The sequence below is a fragment of the Setaria viridis genome, chromosome 9 (genome assembly GCF_005286985.2).
Source record: "Setaria viridis chromosome 9, Setaria_viridis_v4.0, whole genome shotgun sequence".
Lineage (NCBI taxonomy): Eukaryota > Viridiplantae > Streptophyta > Magnoliopsida > Poales > Poaceae > Setaria > Setaria viridis.
The window spans coordinates 40,896,471-40,913,947 of NC_048271.2; the positions used below are offsets into that span (position 1 = coordinate 40,896,471).

Sequence of the window (17,477 nt, forward strand, 5' to 3'; positions counted from 1 at the left end):
ATACGCGCGGTCCTTGACGTATTGCACGCCCACCAGCTGCACCTTAAGCGCTCTAAGTGCGCATTCACCGCTTCGTCAGTCCAGTACCTGGGCCACATCATTTCAGCAGCCGGCGTCGCTATGGATGAAGACAAGGTGGCAACGGTGACATCATAGCCGCAGCCACGCTCCGTCCGTGGCCTGCGCGGGTTCCTTGGATTGGCCGGGTACTAGGCGGTTCATCAAAGGACTTCGGCACCATAGCCAGCCCCCTGACAACATTCTCAAGAAGGATCGATGGCTTCCAATGGAACGATGCAGCAACAGCAGCCTTCACGGCACTCAAGCAGGCGTTGTCAGCAGCACCCGTGCTACAGCTTTCTGATTTTTGCAAAGAATTCCTTGTGGACTGCGATGCTTCAGGCAGCGGTTTCGGCGCGTTCTTCACCAGGGAGGTGGGGCGCTTGCTTTCTTCAGTAAGCCTTTTGCAGCACGCCATCTGCAAATCGTCGCGTATGAGAGCGAGCTCATTGGCCTCGTCAAGGCGGTCCGTCACTGGCGGCCCTATCTCTGGGGACGTCATTTCGTCATGCGCACCGACCATTATGCGCTCAAGTTCATGCTCGACCAGCGGCTGTCCACCGTTCCGCAGCACCGATGGATTAGCAAACTATTTGGCTTTGATTTCAGGGTGGAGTATCGTCCAGGCAGCCTTAATAGGGTTGCGGATGCGCTGTCCCGCCGCAACGAGGAGGCACCATCGCTGGCTGCGCTATCGACGCCATCCTTCCAGCTCTTCGACGACCTGCGGCGTGAGCTGGCATCCGCGGCAGACCTACGGGCCCTTATCGACGACATCGCCAGCGGTGCCCGTGGAGACACTTGGCGCGTCACGGATGGGCTCATTGTCCGCGACGGCCGTGTATTCGTCCCAAGCTCATCGGTGCTACTCAACGACATCATCCAGCTGGCACATACGGCAGGACATGAAGGCATTCAAAAAACGCTCCACCGCCTGCGCGCAGACTTCTACGTCGAGCACGACCGGAGACTCGTACACGAGTTTGTCCGCGCATGCACAACCTGCCAGCGGAACAAGACAGAGGCGCTGCATCCCGCCGGCCTTCTGCAGCCACTACCGGTGCCATCGCGAGTATGGGCCGACATTTCGATGGACTTCGTCGAGGCGCTCCCCAAGGTACACGGCAAGAGCGTCATTCTAACCGTGGTTGACAGGTTCTCCAAGTACGCCCATTTCATACCGCTGGGCCATCCATACATGGCGTCCTCCGTCGCGCGCGCCTTCTTTAGCGGCTTCCCCGACTCCATCGTCACCGACCGCGACCCCGTGTTCACCGGACACGTCTAGCGCGATCTGTTTCGGCTGGCCGGTGTCCAGCTGCGACTGAGCACGACGTTCCATCCTCAGACCGACGGCAGTCCGAAGCGGTGGACAAAACCATCGCCATGTACCTCCGCTGCGTCACCGGGGATCGACCGCGTGACTGGCTGGCTTGGCTTCCATGGGCTGAGTATTGTTACAATACTTCGTTCCACTCAGCGCTACGGACATCGCCGTTCCACGTCGTCTATGGTCGGCAGCCGCCGGCCTTGCTGCCCTACGACCAGGGAAGCGCCCGCACCGACACCGTCGACACCATGCTGTCCAGCCGCGAGGAGTTTCTCGCGGAGGTCCGCACTTGTCTTCTCCAAGCACAGGAGTATGCTCGACGACACTACGACGCTTATCATCGCGATCTCGAGTTCGCCGTCGGGGACTAGGTCTAGCTACGGCTGCTACATCGACCCGCCCAGTCCCTGGTGGCCGGCGCTCGCAGCAAGCTGGGGCCCAAATATGCAGGACCGTATCAGGTGCTGTCCCGCGTGAGCAAGGTGGCCTATCGACTCCAGCTGCCGGATGGTGCGCGCGTTCATGACACATTTCACGTTGGCCTCCTCTCCAGCTCGGGCGCGTTCTCCAGCAACCGAAGCGCGCCCTACGCGGCAGCCTGCGCCGAGGCGTATGGCACGTTTTGATACAGTGGGCCGGCATGCCAGCGTCAAAAGCTACGTGGGAGCCCGTCGAAGCTTTCCGTGAAGCACATCCCTCCTTCAAGCTCGAGGACGAGAGATGTTATGGTCGGCCACGTCTATAGGCGCCGCAGGAAGGACCGTGGCTAGGGGAGCCAGGGCTGGCGTGCGACATCAAGCAAGTTACTTAGAGAGTCCAAAGAATTAGGAGTGCTGTTTCCTTTGAGAGTTATCTATTAATGTTAGTTAAGATTTGTGAGAGCAAACTGTTGTATAAGTATTGGACTTTCACGTTGAATAGAGATCAGCCAGAGATTGAGTTAATCTCTCTCGCTTCCTGGCGAACCCCTGTGCACGCCTGTTCTCCCTGCGCCCCCCTGCTCCTCGACGCCAGCCATCCATTGCCGCCGCCGGGGTCCTAATCCTCGGCCACCCACGCAACACGAGTACTACCTTCGCAGCGCTACGGGCTCCAACAGATGGCCACTCAGCCATCTCTCTAGTTCAGCATCTTGTCATGGCAGAGAAGGTTTGTACAAATCTCCAACTGAATTTGGTACAGAGTTCAACATATTTTGCTAGAAAAATATGTCATCGATGTTTAGCATCTAGCAATGTTCTTAAAGATCACGAGACTGACAAAGCCAAATGAAAACCTAGGTGAACTAAAAATTATGTCGCCCATAAGAAAAGGCAGGTATATGCGCAATGGAGAAACAATCATGACAGATGTGTAGACATAGCTCTAGAGTATCCTGAGTTCCTGTCTAATAAGAGTACCAATTTGAGACGAAACTTCACGCAGAGTTTCGGTGCATACACTGTCTCTTCCCGTCTGCAACTTTCTTCTCAAACTTACGGCCGCCGCCGCCGCCACCGCCAATCCTGTCTGATCTCAGCAGGAGGAACCTCCCCAACCGGCTTGCGCGGCGGGATCCCAGTACGGACGTGTGGACGTTTCACCTTCGGGGCCGGCGACACCAAGACCGAGTCATCGATCACGATAAAGACGCCCTCGTCGAACGCGGCAAAGGCGCCGCCGACGAGCGCGGCCCGGGCGGCTGACCGGACGCCCCGGCGTGCGTGGGTGAAGCCCCGTGTGGCGGCGGTGGCGGCTATGGTGTTCCAGATATCCTCCTCGTTCCGGGGCGCGAGGAGGATCGCGGTGTCGACGAGGCCCCAGACAGCCCAGAGGGCTGCGAACGAGCCGGCGAGGCGGGCGCGTACGCGCGGACAGCCCGGGCGCCGCCGGCGAGGCGACCGTTGGGCGAGTTGCGGAAGCCCGTGAAGAAGTAGTAGGCTGATCCGGCCGTCAAACCAGCCAAAAAGGAATCGCCTACCCGGCCAAGGAAGCCAAAGACGCCGGCGCTCCGGAGGGGATGGTACGACGGCTCATCCGGCCAGCCCATCTTCTAGCTGCCGCCTGCCGGTCTCGGGTGCCGGCGCGCGGTGGGGTAGCTTTCTTGGAAAGGGAAGATCAGGTTTGATCGCCTTTCCGAATGGATGTATACAGCGTTCGGTGTTTGAGGGCTCCAATGGTAATCGTATCGTGTGAGCAATGTTTACCTAAATGCTAAACTGCAGTTGTTCGGTCACCCCTCAAGTAGCGAGTAGGAAGTGTACATGGTATGTACATATTATGTACACAGGCTACACGTTTTGTAAGATTACAATAAAATTCATACTTATGCAAATGAAAATTAGAAATTTTGATATTTTATCATCCAAATATAAAAAGTTACAAAGCTTAAAAGTCAAATTGACTAAAGATCTAATCATAGGTTGGGTGTTACTAGTTGACAGCTCTCAAATCAAATAACAAATGCCATATTGATTCATAATTAGTTGTAGTTCATATTTTCCTATCACCTAAACATTGTTTAAAATGGTCTACTTGTCGTATAAAACTGTGTAATCACCGTTTCGTGTACACCATTTAGCCTGTGTAGGACTTTTTTACCGTGTAAACGGTTGAACTGTGTAATCACCGTTTAGGCCCTAAACTGCACGGTAGGCCATAGAGTAACGTTTACACGGCGTGTTAACAACCTACACGGCCGTGTAGACGAGCACTGCGTCTGAGAATTTGTAGACGAACACCGACAACCTCCGTGCTCTCAGACGATGTGCATCCGCACTATGCAGCTCCACTCTTAAATAGATATGATTTTTCCTATAATTTTTGTAAATAAATTCTAAGAGGACTCGTTATGTTTACAATATGCATAAAGGCCAGAACTGTTGGAAAGCTCTTTCAGAGAACAGAAGAAAGCAGATATTCAGTCTATTTCCCCTACCGGGAAGAAAACGCAACTCAGTTCGACGAAAACACAAAATGCAAACATACACGTTGAAATTTGACGGCCTACGACTACGAGGTGGTCGCCTCTCTGCTGTCACGATCTCTTCTTCCTGAAGAAGGATGGCAGGAATTTCTTCCCCTGCCGATGTAAATTCTTTCTTTGAATGAATATTCAAAGCTCATGTGCACTCCTATTCTTGATACATAATTAGTAATTAACTAATTAAGCTGGCGCCAGAACGAGGGTAGGTCATCGACGGCGATCTCCTGGACCACAATGGGCTGGCGCGGGATCCCGAGGAAGCCGCCCGACGTCGGTGCATGGCCAGCCGGCGGCTGGAGGGCGGGATCATCCTTCGGCGGCACCGGCGGCGGTTCACGCCACCGCGGCGCTTCCACGAAGGCGCGGGCGAACACGATGAGGGCGACTTCAATGAACGCGCCCCAGGCGGCGTCGAGGACCGCCGAGCGCGCCGCGACGCGGATCCCCTGGCGCGCGTCGAGCAGGGCCCAGGCGGCGCCGCCGGCGGCGACGGAGTTCCAGGGGTCCTCGTTCCCGCGCGCGAGGGACGCGGCGCCCTCGAAGGCGCACCACGCGCCGGAGTAGGCGCCCCACCAGCCGGCGACGCGGGGCGCGCGGGCGCGGGCGGCCTGGGCTCCCGCGGCGAGGCGCGGAGGGCCCCCCTGACGAAGTGGAAGGCGCCGCCGCACGGCGCGCCGATCAGGAAGGCCAAGCCTATGCTGTCCGTGGCGATGCACGGGAATTGAACCAGCACGATAGAAGAGAGGCAGCCATAGAAACCTCACAAATTGACAGAAATTCTTGTGCCAACAGAACAAAGTTAAAATATTAGAACACACGAGGTGCCCTGACTCTCAATTTCCCACTTCAAAATTGAGCCACTTGATGTACCTACATAAGGAATACATCTGTAGCTGCTTTGCTCGTGTAACCGCATACTATAAACATAAGCTCGTGAAGTTACATTCAACTTGGCCAACAGTCAAAATTTATTTGATTCTTCCGAATTTTCTCAAATAAATTTGTTTCCTGGAACTCAAGCATAAGCTTACTTTTGTCCTACAACTCTTTTGTCACCTGGCCTTATGAGTCATTCCAAACTTCTAATGCTCCTTGCTAGTAGGATGAATGACCTACACAATACGAACATGTGGAGTTTATTAGCACAAAATATATCAGGTCAATATCACACAGGCAAGAGAAGGTCGGACAAAATGTTCCTGTATTACATGCAGAAGACCCATAACATTACTCATCTGTTGTTGAAACTTGGAAAATCGATATAATCACAGCAAGACAAAAATACTGTGGTATGCAATCAACAAACAAGTAAAGAAAAAAGCACAAAAGGTTATACAGTCTCCGTCCTCTAGCCAGGCACCAAACAGAACTCAATCAGACAGGCACCAAACCTGAAAATTCACTTTTTAAACATCATAAAACGTACCTACAGTTGCACATTGCAACTTTGCTTTCTCAAAGACAACTCAACTGATTTTCAGTCAAAACGTAGGTGGACTACCACACTTGCAGCCATATCATGAACACTAAGTACTTTCTTGGAAGCTTGTCGAACATATTAGTAATATACTAAGGATACTGCTACTGAAATTCCAATTGGCAGACAGATAGTATCACAGAACATGAAAAGGCAATAATGTGCGGAGTTAGGATCCTCGTATTCATATGAATAGCAACCATGTAGGAAATGAATCATTATTGAATCCATTGAAAGATTAGAACTCTTATAGCTAACGAAAAAAACATTCAACAAACAAACGACACAATAGAATGGAAGAATATCATCCCTGATCCAAGCATAGAACTAGAGAAACTAAGGATTTCAGGCCGGAGTGCACCATCATGTCCACACAACAATAAAATTCCACCTGTAAATGCAGCACCTGATGCAGTACATGTAAAAAAATTCTCCTAAAAACCATTTTTTTGGAGCCTATGGCAATTGCAACTGGCAATTTTATAATTGCTATTTAAGAATACAAACCACTAAAGCATAGCTGATTTGAACTGAAAATAAACCTGATTACACTCAATTTGAAATCAAATTAAATAAGTTCCTGAAACTCTAGTAGATAATAAGATTTTTCAGATATGATCTGCACATCTTGCTATTACTAACATCAAGTGTACAAGGAGGCAATTGAGAAAAAAATATGACAATTGAAAATAGTAGCATAGATTATGCACACAACTTTGAAGCCCTCTCGGATATACTTAATAACAGGATATTGGTGAATGGGATATTCAGACTTATAAACAACAGAAAAGCTAAAATACAACCATCAGTAGAACTAGTAGTTTAAGGTATGTGCTATCAATATGTCTGTTCCTGGTCAGGCAATTTGAAATTGGTGTACCTATCATGCAACATCTCTTTTCTCTATTGGCACATACAGTTCAACAATCAATTTCCAATTTATACAATTGGGTAATAAACACGACTCAACAATCAATGCATCATGAAGAAATCCGTAAAATATTGGAAGAATGTAACATAGGTGCCTTCTCCCCCACAGAACCAATGTAAATGTATAAGTATTTAAGTGGCCCACATTCATATCAGAACAAAACTCTTTCAAGGACTTGCAACTACATAACAAACCCTCTAAAAATTATCAGGCGGAAGTGCAGAACATAAAGAAAATAACCTCAGAAGGCATACCCTATATGCAACACAAGCAAGTTTATACTTTATATACCCTCTACATATGAACGAAATTGGTAGTAAGTTGCAACAGTTTGCCAGGCATGTGAAACTATGAAAGGAATACAGATAGTGCTGCTAGGCAACAGTTTGCTAGGCATGTGAAACTATGAAAGGAATACAGATTGTGCTGCCACTATTTTTTTTCCTTTTCATCCGTTAATTCCTATTCCTAACATATATCCTCTTGCGACCCCACCAGTGGGCTCAATCTTCACAGTTCACACTGGGCACGAAACTAACCAGCGTACTAGTGATATCAGGTGTAGAACTTAGTGACACAAAGATCATTAGCTCACGCTAGGTGAACACTCTTTTTTTTTCGTGACCACGCCTTAGCACGTTTTTCATTATTAATAGGGAGAGAAGAGCTACACCCAAAAGAGTTCGGTCATCGAAAATATGACACAAACAAAGAGTAAAGAAATTGCGATTACATCACAACAATTGCGCTACTAGAAGAGACGGCGCCTAAATTCCGGGCGAGCAGCGATTATATTACAGTTAAAAAGGATGATCACAGCACAGTACCAATGAAGCTAAAGTAGCACCTAGCAGCATCAAACAGTGATGACCAGGGAAGAAAGAGCAGGCCCCAATAAATAGAATGGAGTACAGTTACTATATTGTTGCAGGATCCTGTCACCGCTTAACATACACTGCGACACTGAATGGAGAAGGGGAAACCCAATATCGCATTACATAAAGAATTCAATGCAAACATGTGGTGCACCCATCAACATACCCTTGGAAAAACGGTGAAATGGACAAAAATCAACAGTAGAACGAGAGTGGCCTTATTGGAGATGGCCCTGGATTAATTACAGCACAACAGAAATGCAATGACGTGTAATTCAGCTAGTGGTCAGGTTGCATGGATCGCCACCACATAATTTTTTGGTAGCATGATGTAAATTTTCTCACTGATATGCGGATTCCAACTAATAATCTGCTACTTGGGAGGAAGGAGGAACCAACACACTTTAAATGTTTCACTCCTATGAACGAGATCGTTCAGTGGAGAAAATGTATGTGTGTAGACATTGTCACATCGGTCACACAGCACCTCATACCATCATTAGGCAACTCAAATCTAACAAATGTCATACCTTTGCACAATACAGCATACATAGGAACAAACATGGCGACATTCATGATTCAACAAAATAAAATGGACTCGACTGCAAGCAAAATCAAGCAAACAAAAAAAGACGAACCTTTTTCACTTGTAGTCGAACGAGGGAACGGCCTTGGGGGGCAAATCCATCTCCAACACCTCCGACTTACGATCCCCACCTGCAACCTTGTCCTGCTGCGGCTTCCTCCCGAACAAACCGCCAAGCCACCCAGTCGAGCCAGAGTCAGGGGCGGAAACTTCCTGAACCGCGATCGGCGGCGCCGGCGGCACTCCCAGGAAGCCAGGTGGTGCGTGTTGGCCAGGTTCCTGCCCGGGGTACTGCAGCATGTCCTCCGGCGGCAGCGGGACGACCAAGACACGGTTGAGCATGATCCCGGCGCCCTCGATGAGCGCGAGGAGGGCGCCGCCGAAGACCGCGGACCTTGCGGAGGCCATGAGGCCCTGGCGCATGGCGAGCAGGCCACCCGTGGCGGCGCCGGCGGCGATGGAGTTCCAGGGGTCCTCCCTCTCGCGGACGTAGACGAAGGCGCAGTCGAAGGTGGAGAAGAGGCCGCCCCAGACCGCAAAGCTGCCGCCGAGGCGCGGCGCGAGCATGCGCGCGGACGTGGCGCCCCCGGCGAGGCGGTGGCCCTTGGGGGAGTTGTAGAGGCCCTTGAGGAAGTGGTAGACGGAGCCGCCCACGGCGCCCATTCCGAAGGCGCCGCCGACGTCGTCGAGGATGCGGTCCGGGCAGGGCTCCCGCGACGTCTCCGGCGTCGACGACATTTCCTCCCTCCCTCAGGCGGTCTTCGGCGGCGGGGAAAACCCTAGGCGGGCGGGGACGGCGCGGATGACAAGCTGGCGATGGGAAGGGACGGGCGAGCGGGCGGCGCGGAGGGGAGGGGACGAAGCAAGGGAGACGCGGCGGGGACGGGAGGACGTGGTGGTGCGTTCGAGGCTCCGAGCCCACCAGTGTTGGGCTGGCTTCCGTTAGCTAGATAAGCTACTTGGCTTTGAAGTCCAACAACGTTCCGCGGAAGCTCAAAACAGAAATAATATGGCGCGCGCTGCTGAGTAGCTTTTCCGTTGCCGTTTTCTCTGTTCCGTTGCCGCGCAGGGAAGTAGTTCGATTTTTTTTTTTACTTTTTTGCCGCGCGTTGACGCAGTATGAGTTTCTTGATTTTTGCTGCGCGGGAAAATTGGGCTTAATCCAGGATACAATTTCAAAATTATAGCGCAAAAATATGAATATGTTGGTAACATGACTTTTTCCCGGGCAATGTGGGTGAGAAGGGGGAAAATAACGGGTGGGGGACTTCGAACAGAACATTTGAAGTTGCAATTTACAAAGTGAAGGACTGTAGCATCATTGTTGAATAATAAAAAATTATAGCTGTAAAGTAAATCTAAATACACATGAAATTTGTAACAACATTGAAGCCATGACAATGAAATTGTTCTGCAATCTGAAATGTTGAACCTGTGAAGTGAAATTTATAAGATCATAATTAGATTACCTATATTTTACATACAGATATATGTTAGCTATAAGAATATGAAACGCTAAGTGGATAATGTACCAAAGTGTTGAAATGTATTAAAAAGATTGTTGAAAGTGGATATATGAAATGTTGATTATGTATATTTGAAATGTTGAAGTATATATATATATATAAAAACAAATATGTTAGCTATAAGAATATGAAACGCTGAGTGGATAATATACCAGGGTTGAAATGTATTAAAAAGATAGTTGAAAGTGGATATATGAAATGTTGATTATGTATATTTGAAATGTTGAAGGTGATCTATAAAAATGCTAGATGTAATATTGAGCAATCTGGAAGCCGAATTGTTTGATAACAATTAACATTGATGATATTGAATATTAAAATATTACAAAGTGTTTCAGTAGATTATATTTGAAAATGTTGAAATGTAATAACATATTGTTGAATATAAGTTCACTAAATGTTGACTCAATATTTTTAAAATGTTGAGGTTAATTTAAACAAATATTACATTGAAGAACGTAGAAGCAGAAATGTTTAAGCATCTGTGCAATCACTAATTGTAGTATTGTTTAAGCAATACTGATAACAAACTTTTTAGCATCTTATAGTAATGCTTGAAAGAGAGACAAAAGAAAACTTAATAAGAGTACAGGAAAAACAAACCTTTTAGCATCTTTGGAACTAGAGCAGAAGGTTGATGAATTTTGACTAAAACTTGTTATGCTTGAAAGAGAGAAGCTGAAATAGTAATTTTTGGCGTAACAGCAACAAATCAACCTGAGAGTATATAAAACCTTCAGATTATTAGTAATGGAAAACAAATAGGATATTTAAATACATTCAACATTTTCTACAACCTATTCCGACATTCTTAAATAGTGGATTCAACATTTGTCAACACCTTAATCAACATTTTCAAAAACATAATTTCTTGTATCTTCTTCTCTGGCAGCGGCATGCGGCATACTCATGGTTGGTCCATGGAGCGAACCATACTCGCTCCACCAACCCACATGATATACTATGGAGCACTGGTCTATCCATTTCTATATCCTGTTATGACCCGGTGCTCCAATGGATCGGCTGGATCGATCCATTTCCTGGGGCTAGCTAGATTCAGCAGCAGCGCACACCTAGCGAAGCCTGCTAGCTCCAGCCACCACCCTGTGGTTTACTTTGTCATTCAGTTTACTAGCTAGCTTTAAACTAAACTCCAGAGCCTGCAAACAGTCATTACATTAAGTGATGTTGCGTGACTACGAAACACCAGAAAGTGATGTGCCCGTGTTGGAGCTGAAAGATGATATGGATAACACATGTGTGTTCACAGATTCCAACACAAGTGTTGGATCCAAACAGGAAGTTGGAGCTGAAAGAAAGCTTCTTTAGATGATATACAAGATAAATATATCAGAAAAGAACAATGGAATAGTCCATGGCTGCACTTTGTGCTTCTTTATATCACTATATGATATCACCACAAATTGGATCAAAATTGCAGGCCAACAGCAGATCAAACATGTAAAGAGAACATTCTAGCTCAAAAACAATAAGCACGGGATAAACTGCAAAAAGTAAGGCACTCAAAAAGTTGGCATAGCAGTAAAAGATTCAGAGATGCACAGAACATAGCAAATTGTTAAATTAATTGATCCATGATCCGTGTTGCTTTGCTTCTTCAAACTGATGATGATCATTCAGGTGGTTAAATTACACGGCTTTGTTTGCTTCGGATTGATGGGTTATTTCTTTTTCTTTCGGATTTGTCGGATACCAAAAGAGTATGTATGTATGTAGTCCTTTACTGTATACCAGTAAAATACCTGTACACTTACTTTGTGAAGTATACTAGTGTGTCTGTGTGTGCCTTCTGTACCAGACATTCAGATAAGGTGACAAATTCAGGTTGTCCTGAGTCCTGACTAGCCTGCTTGGGACATGCATGACCTGGCTATGAGGTACAGTTAATGACAATTTCCCATATGGGCATGCATGCTGCTTTCTGTTCCAGGGGAAGGCACTAAACTATGTTAAGATAACCAACTCTCGCTCTTGTGCCTGCAGCAATTGTCAGGTCAGGCAGGCATCAAAGCCTGAAGCCCTGAATTCAACAGGTTTACATGACTCGATGCTAATCTACTAGATAAGACTAGCTAGTAGCCAGATTGTAGAGAACTTTGAGGATGCCACCCCAAAACTTGTCAGATATATATGATAGTCAAGAAGTACATGATTATTTAGTGAAAGACCATGTTCGACTTCTAATAATGTTCTTGTTTTCTTGTAGCATTATGAAAGAAAGAAAACATGGTCACAGTCCCATTTTACAGTCACACACTGGGGATACTTGATTAATTAGTACTAATATTTTTCAGTTGGAACTGCATTCATCAGATTGACGGGCATGCAATGCAGAGATGCAATCCATGGTCAGATTCACCACAAGATTGGAGCATAATCTCATCTTCCAATCTTTACTAGCATTGACAATCCAAATCATGTTCTCATTTTAGTTTGTAACCAAGAAATCGGAGGATGCGAACCTGGGGGCTTCCATGGGGCGGCGCTACCGGAGGAGCACGGCCGGCAGGGAATGGGGCAGCGACTTGGTGGCCGAGCAGGAGCTGCTCGCGGGGGCACCCGGCGTCCAGGTCCGCCGCGCACCCGAGCGCCGGCCGGGGGGCACTGGCCGCCGCCCACCGCCTGCGGGCTCACCACGGGGAGGGAGTCCGGGCGGGCGCACAGGCACCGTGCCGGGGTTGGCGTCGGCGGCGAGGGCGGGGGATGAAGGGGCGGGACCCGTGGCAGCAGGCACGACGGCGGCGCGCGGCAGCAGCTATCGCGACGAGCATGCAGGGGCGGCACGGGGTAGCAGCTGTCGCGGCGGGCACGGAGGGGGCAGCGCGCGCCGGCGGGGCGCAGGAGCCGCCACGGCAGCGGGCACGGCGACGACGCGCGGGGCGGCGGCGGGTGGGGGAGCTGCGGCGGCGACAGGCATGGCGGTTGCGCGATGAGGGCGCACGGCGCAGTGGAAGGTGGCGATGGACTCCGGCGGGCCGCCGGCAGCCTCGCGCTCGCCCTCGCGGCTCCCGCTCGGGCTGTGGATGAGGAGTGCGATTGGAACGAAACGGAGGTTGAGACGAGAGAAGAAGACGCGCCGCACGCCGCTTCGTACGTACCAGATCGGACGGATGACAGACACCGCACGAAGCTTGGCGCACCAGGTCGTTCTATTTTTCTTTGCATGGGTGGGCCTTGAGCTTTTTTTTGAACATAAGGTCTTGGGCCACTGACTCTATTGAAATGGATTAGCGGATACAATGCGGTTGGAAATGATTACCTGTACCGGTTCCTAACTCCCTAACATTTACGAGTTGTGCAATCGATATTGCTTTCTGAGGTGACCTTTAGTATCGGGTCAAATGCTGGTACTAATGAGGTATTAAAAAATAAAAAAATCCCATCGACCCCGCCACCCTCCCACCCGGCCCCCACGGCCACCCTCCCTCCCGCCGCCTACTGCCCTGCCGCCCTCCCGCCCCGCCATCCTCCCGCCGCCATCAGCCCCGGAGCAAAAATAATACATGTGCCCGCCGCCGCACCCCTGCGCCCTGCCGCCTCTGGCCGCCGCTCCCCCGCGCGCCGATGCACCCCCACGCGTCACCGAACACCTCCGCGCACTCCGCACCTCACCCCGCAGCCCAATCACTGCCATGCACCTCGTGCTGCTGCCGCTCCTCACTGTCGGTGAGGGGCGAGCAGAGGGGGAAGGGGAGGGGCAGCGGCGGCGGGAGAGGGAGGGGGCGGGGGCGACGGGAGAGGCAGGGGAGAGAGAGGAGGGGGAAGCGGATAATTAAGGAGGCGGGGGAGAGAGAGAGAGGACAAAGAGAGAGGAAGATAGGGGGTGGCGGAGAGAGGATAAGGTTGGGAGCTCCTTTAGTACTAGTTGAGAGCTCCAACCGGTACTAAAGGTGACCCATTAGTACTAATGTACATAAAGGCCTTTAGTGCCAGGTGGAGCCTCCACCCGGTACTAATGTGTGACCTTTTAAGTACCGGGTGGAGCTCCTATCCGGTACTAAAAGGGGTCATGGGGGACTCCTGGGGAACTAGCTATTAGACCTAGTAGTAATGCTTAGTACCGGGTCAAAAACCAATCGGTACTAAGGGCTAGGACCAATGCTCAGTTTTCCAATAGCGAAAACACCCTAAATTTAGCCTACAAATTTGAAGATCAATCTTAAAAAGAGGCGGATTAAATCTGTATATAAGGTTGAGTTGGATCGTGAAAGGTCCATTAAAGCATCTCCAGCAGTCTCTCTTTCCTCAATCCAACTACCGTATTGGGAGTGTTCATAAAAAAATAGTGTTCCAGCAAATCCCCTTTACTTTTCCCTTTTTTCCAATAATTATTGGGACAAACCGATAATTCACCACAACTTATCCAAAATAAAAGGGGAGTTGCAGTAGTTGGATTGGAATAAGATTATTGACCCAAAAATAATGAATGAGATGTTGGATATCCCAATTAACAACAAAGATTTATTGGGGAGCTGCTGGAGATACTCTTACCGGCTAGTGAAAGCTTAGCGAATCATTGAGAAAACTTAAATCATGCCAATTGTGAGTAAAGGAACGTTTGACCATAAATTTTAGACAGGGGGCGACTAAAATGCGCACTTGCTTCTGAAGAATCCAACTCAAAGGTGGTTGTGTCCCGCATTCCCATCTTCTCCTTTTCCACCTACTAGAGTTTTCCCTTTCCCCCTTCTCACATTGAACTGAGTATAATAATTTAATATGAACTAAAAATTTCAACTAAGTTTAGAAATTTGGAATTAAAAGGTTAAATTTGAACTGATTTTTATTTACTTGTAGGAAAACTTAGGCTACGTTAAACATTTTAGGAATTTCGAAATATATTGCAAAAAAGTGAACTTTCATTGCTTGCTTCTGATTCACCTTGAACGAAAAATTGTGATCTTTCAACTTAAGAAACAACTTCAAATGATTTGGTCTTCTGACATAAAGCCTTATGTATATATGCCTTTTCAATTGCAGTAAGCCGACCGTGCATGGTGCAAGCCCGAACACCAGACCGTTGGCTTGAACTTCATTCCATTTATCGTCAGGTACGACAGCATCCAACGACCATGTTTTACCATGCCTAGAGCTGGTGAAAAGGGAGGTCAACTTCCACATGAGAACCAATTGCTAACAGTGAAGGTGAGCTTCCTCTCAGCTACTCCCTCCGTTCCAAATTGTAGGTCGTTTTGGCTTTTTTTAGTGTATAGTTTTTGCTATGCACTTAGATATAGTGTATGTCTAGATGCATAATAATATCTATGAATCTAAAAAAGCAAAACGGTATACAATTTGGAATGGATGGAGTATATATTATGATTTTGATAGGTGGCTTTGGCTCTGCCATCTCTTTCACAATCAAATTTAGATTTATTAGAACTGAAACCTAATTCAAATTGGCATAGTTAGTGAAGGCAAACGTAGTGTACATCTGCATATCTTGAGTGGTGTCAATCAACAACAGATCTACATAAAAATTCAATATGCAATTTGGTGCACGTACTCATCGACACATAGCTGGAACTAACAGTGGCGCATGCATCACTGGATAATAAGCTAGCGGTAGAGAATTGCAGGAAAAATCACCACACGTCATCCTCACTAATTTCACCAATCACCATCATATCACTGAGCCTAATATGCTGGCTCAAGCAGACATGGAGATAATTTGTGTGCTCTACCGCTACAGCTGTTATACTGTGAAAAAACCAGATATACCAGCGACCACAGAGCTTATGCTCGGCTTCTCATTAGTCCCACTTCATGCGAAAAGTTCCACCAAAGGCTCCGTTTGGATACCAATTACTAAAGTTTAGCACCTATCAATCGGATGTTTGGATGCTAATTAGGAGTATTAAACATAGGTTAATTACAAAACTAATTGCACAGATGAAGTCTAATTCGCGAGACGAATCTATTAAGCCCAATTAGTCCATGATTTGACAATGTGGTGCTACAGTAACCATTTGCTAATGATGGATTAATTAGGCTTAATAGATTCGTCTCGTGAATTAGCACAGGGGTTCTGCAATTAGTTTTATAATTAGCTCATATTTAGCCCTCCTAATTAGCATCCGAACATCCGATGTAACACTGCTCCCGATCATCATATATAATAATATATGCACAAGAAAAAGGCCATAGCACACAGCCCGGCAAAACGCGCATTATTCAAAAACAGAGTCAAATCTACCGCAGTTCATCACGAACATACATAATTAATCAGACGAAAACCTTACATTTTCCAGTTGAATCATCAATCGAAAGAGGGAATAGCCTCGGGGGGCAAATCCATCTGCAACACCTCCGACTTAAGATCCCCTCCAGCAACCTTGTCCTGTTGCTTCCTCCCGAACAAACCTCCAAGCCACCCGGTCGGGCCAGGCGCGGCGATGGGGACCTCCTCAACAACGACCGGCGACGCCGGCGGCGGCACTCCGAGGAAACCAGGTGGTGGTCCGTACTGTCCCTGATCCTGCAGTCCGGGGAAGTACTTCTGCAGGTCCTCCGGCGGGTAGTCCCGGACGCGGTTCATCATGATCCCTGCGCCCTCGATGAGCGCGAGGAGTGCGCCGCCGAAGACCGCGGACCTGCCGGTGGCGAGGAGTCCGTGGCGGAGGGAGAGGAGCCCCCCCGTCGCGGCGCCGGCGGCGATGGAGTTCCAGGGGTCCTCCTTCTGGCGCGCGTACACCATGGCGCAGTCGAAGGTGGAGAAGAGGCTGCCCCAGACGGCGAAGCTGCCCCCGACGCGCGGCGCGTTCATGCGGACGGCCGTCCCGCCGCCCGCGAGGCGGTGGCCGTTGGGGGAGTTGTAGAGGCCCTTGGCGAAGTAGTAGGCGGAGCCGCCCACCGCGCCCATCCCGAAGGCGCCGCCGGCGTCCTCGAGGATGCGGTCAGGGCACGGCTCGCGGGTCGTGTCCGTCGTGGTCGCCATCTCTCGCCTCCGCTGGCTGGGTCGGTCTGCCGTCTGCGGACGGCGGCGGCCGAAATAAACCCTAGGTTTGCTGGCTGCTGGCTTGGAAGACACGTATGTAGACGGAGGGGCCGAAGCAACGGGCCGGGGGGACGGCCAGGTTTTGTAGGGATCGATGCTCCGAGGACCGAGGTAACAACGGGTGCTGGGCCGTTGACTGGTGGACCAGGTTACCGGCCGTATATCCTCCGTAGGAAAAAGTCTTACCTACGACTACAGATACACACCACGTGCACACAACTGCACGCCGCTGATCTGAACACCTGACCAGTCACGAGCGCTAAAAAAAATACCAGTACTTATCGTAACTTTTACTTAGATTTATCTAGATATACACTTATATCTAAATGCAAAGAAAAATTATGTATCTAAAAAATTGAAAACGAATAGTAATTTGGGACGAATGAAGTATTTTGCTACATGCTAACCTTCAGCTTTTCTATGGTACAAATGATGAGATTGTGAATCAAAACAACAGAAAAGGCCTACCTTGGCCTGCTGGTTCTATCATGCTACTGCCTGGAAAGGGTGAAAATAACGTAGCTATTTTTCCTGATGGAAGTGTGCAGCTCGAGTTGGAGAAAAGAGGTGACGACGTCAAGGTGAAGTGGGACTAGTATGCAACATATATGGATGAAGAGTGCACTAGAATAAAAAATTACTGCAGTTAGAAGGAAAAGAGGTACTGCCTCCGTCCCAAATTACTATTCGTTTTAGTTTTTCTAGATAC

The 17,477-nt window shown here is 48.7% G+C and overlaps 2 protein-coding genes and 1 long non-coding RNA gene across 3 annotated transcripts; all 3 read right to left on the bottom strand.

The window, feature by feature from the left end:
• Nucleotides 1–8,146: 8,146 nt before the first annotated feature.
• Nucleotides 8,147–9,124, bottom strand: LOC117840803 (mitochondrial import inner membrane translocase subunit TIM17-3). The gene has a single exon (XM_034721339.2). The coding sequence runs from the start codon at nucleotides 8,960–8,962 to the stop codon at nucleotides 8,282–8,284; it is 681 nt and encodes a 226-aa protein (XP_034577230.1). The 5' UTR covers nucleotides 8,963–9,124; the 3' UTR covers nucleotides 8,147–8,281.
• A 338-nt stretch (nucleotides 9,125–9,462) lies between these two features.
• On the bottom strand, nucleotides 9,463–12,399 carry LOC117839862 (uncharacterized). The gene is made up of 2 exons (XR_004636903.2): nucleotides 10,354–12,399; nucleotides 9,463–9,656 (listed from the first exon to the last, which is right to left on the bottom strand). It is a non-coding gene; the product is annotated as an uncharacterized lncRNA (long non-coding RNA).
• A 3,498-nt stretch (nucleotides 12,400–15,897) lies between these two features.
• On the bottom strand, nucleotides 15,898–16,795 carry LOC117840858 (mitochondrial import inner membrane translocase subunit TIM17-3). The gene has a single exon (XM_034721395.2). The coding sequence runs from the start codon at nucleotides 16,706–16,708 to the stop codon at nucleotides 16,031–16,033; it is 678 nt and encodes a 225-aa protein (XP_034577286.2). The 5' UTR covers nucleotides 16,709–16,795; the 3' UTR covers nucleotides 15,898–16,030.
• Nucleotides 16,796–17,477: the final 682 nt, after the last annotated feature.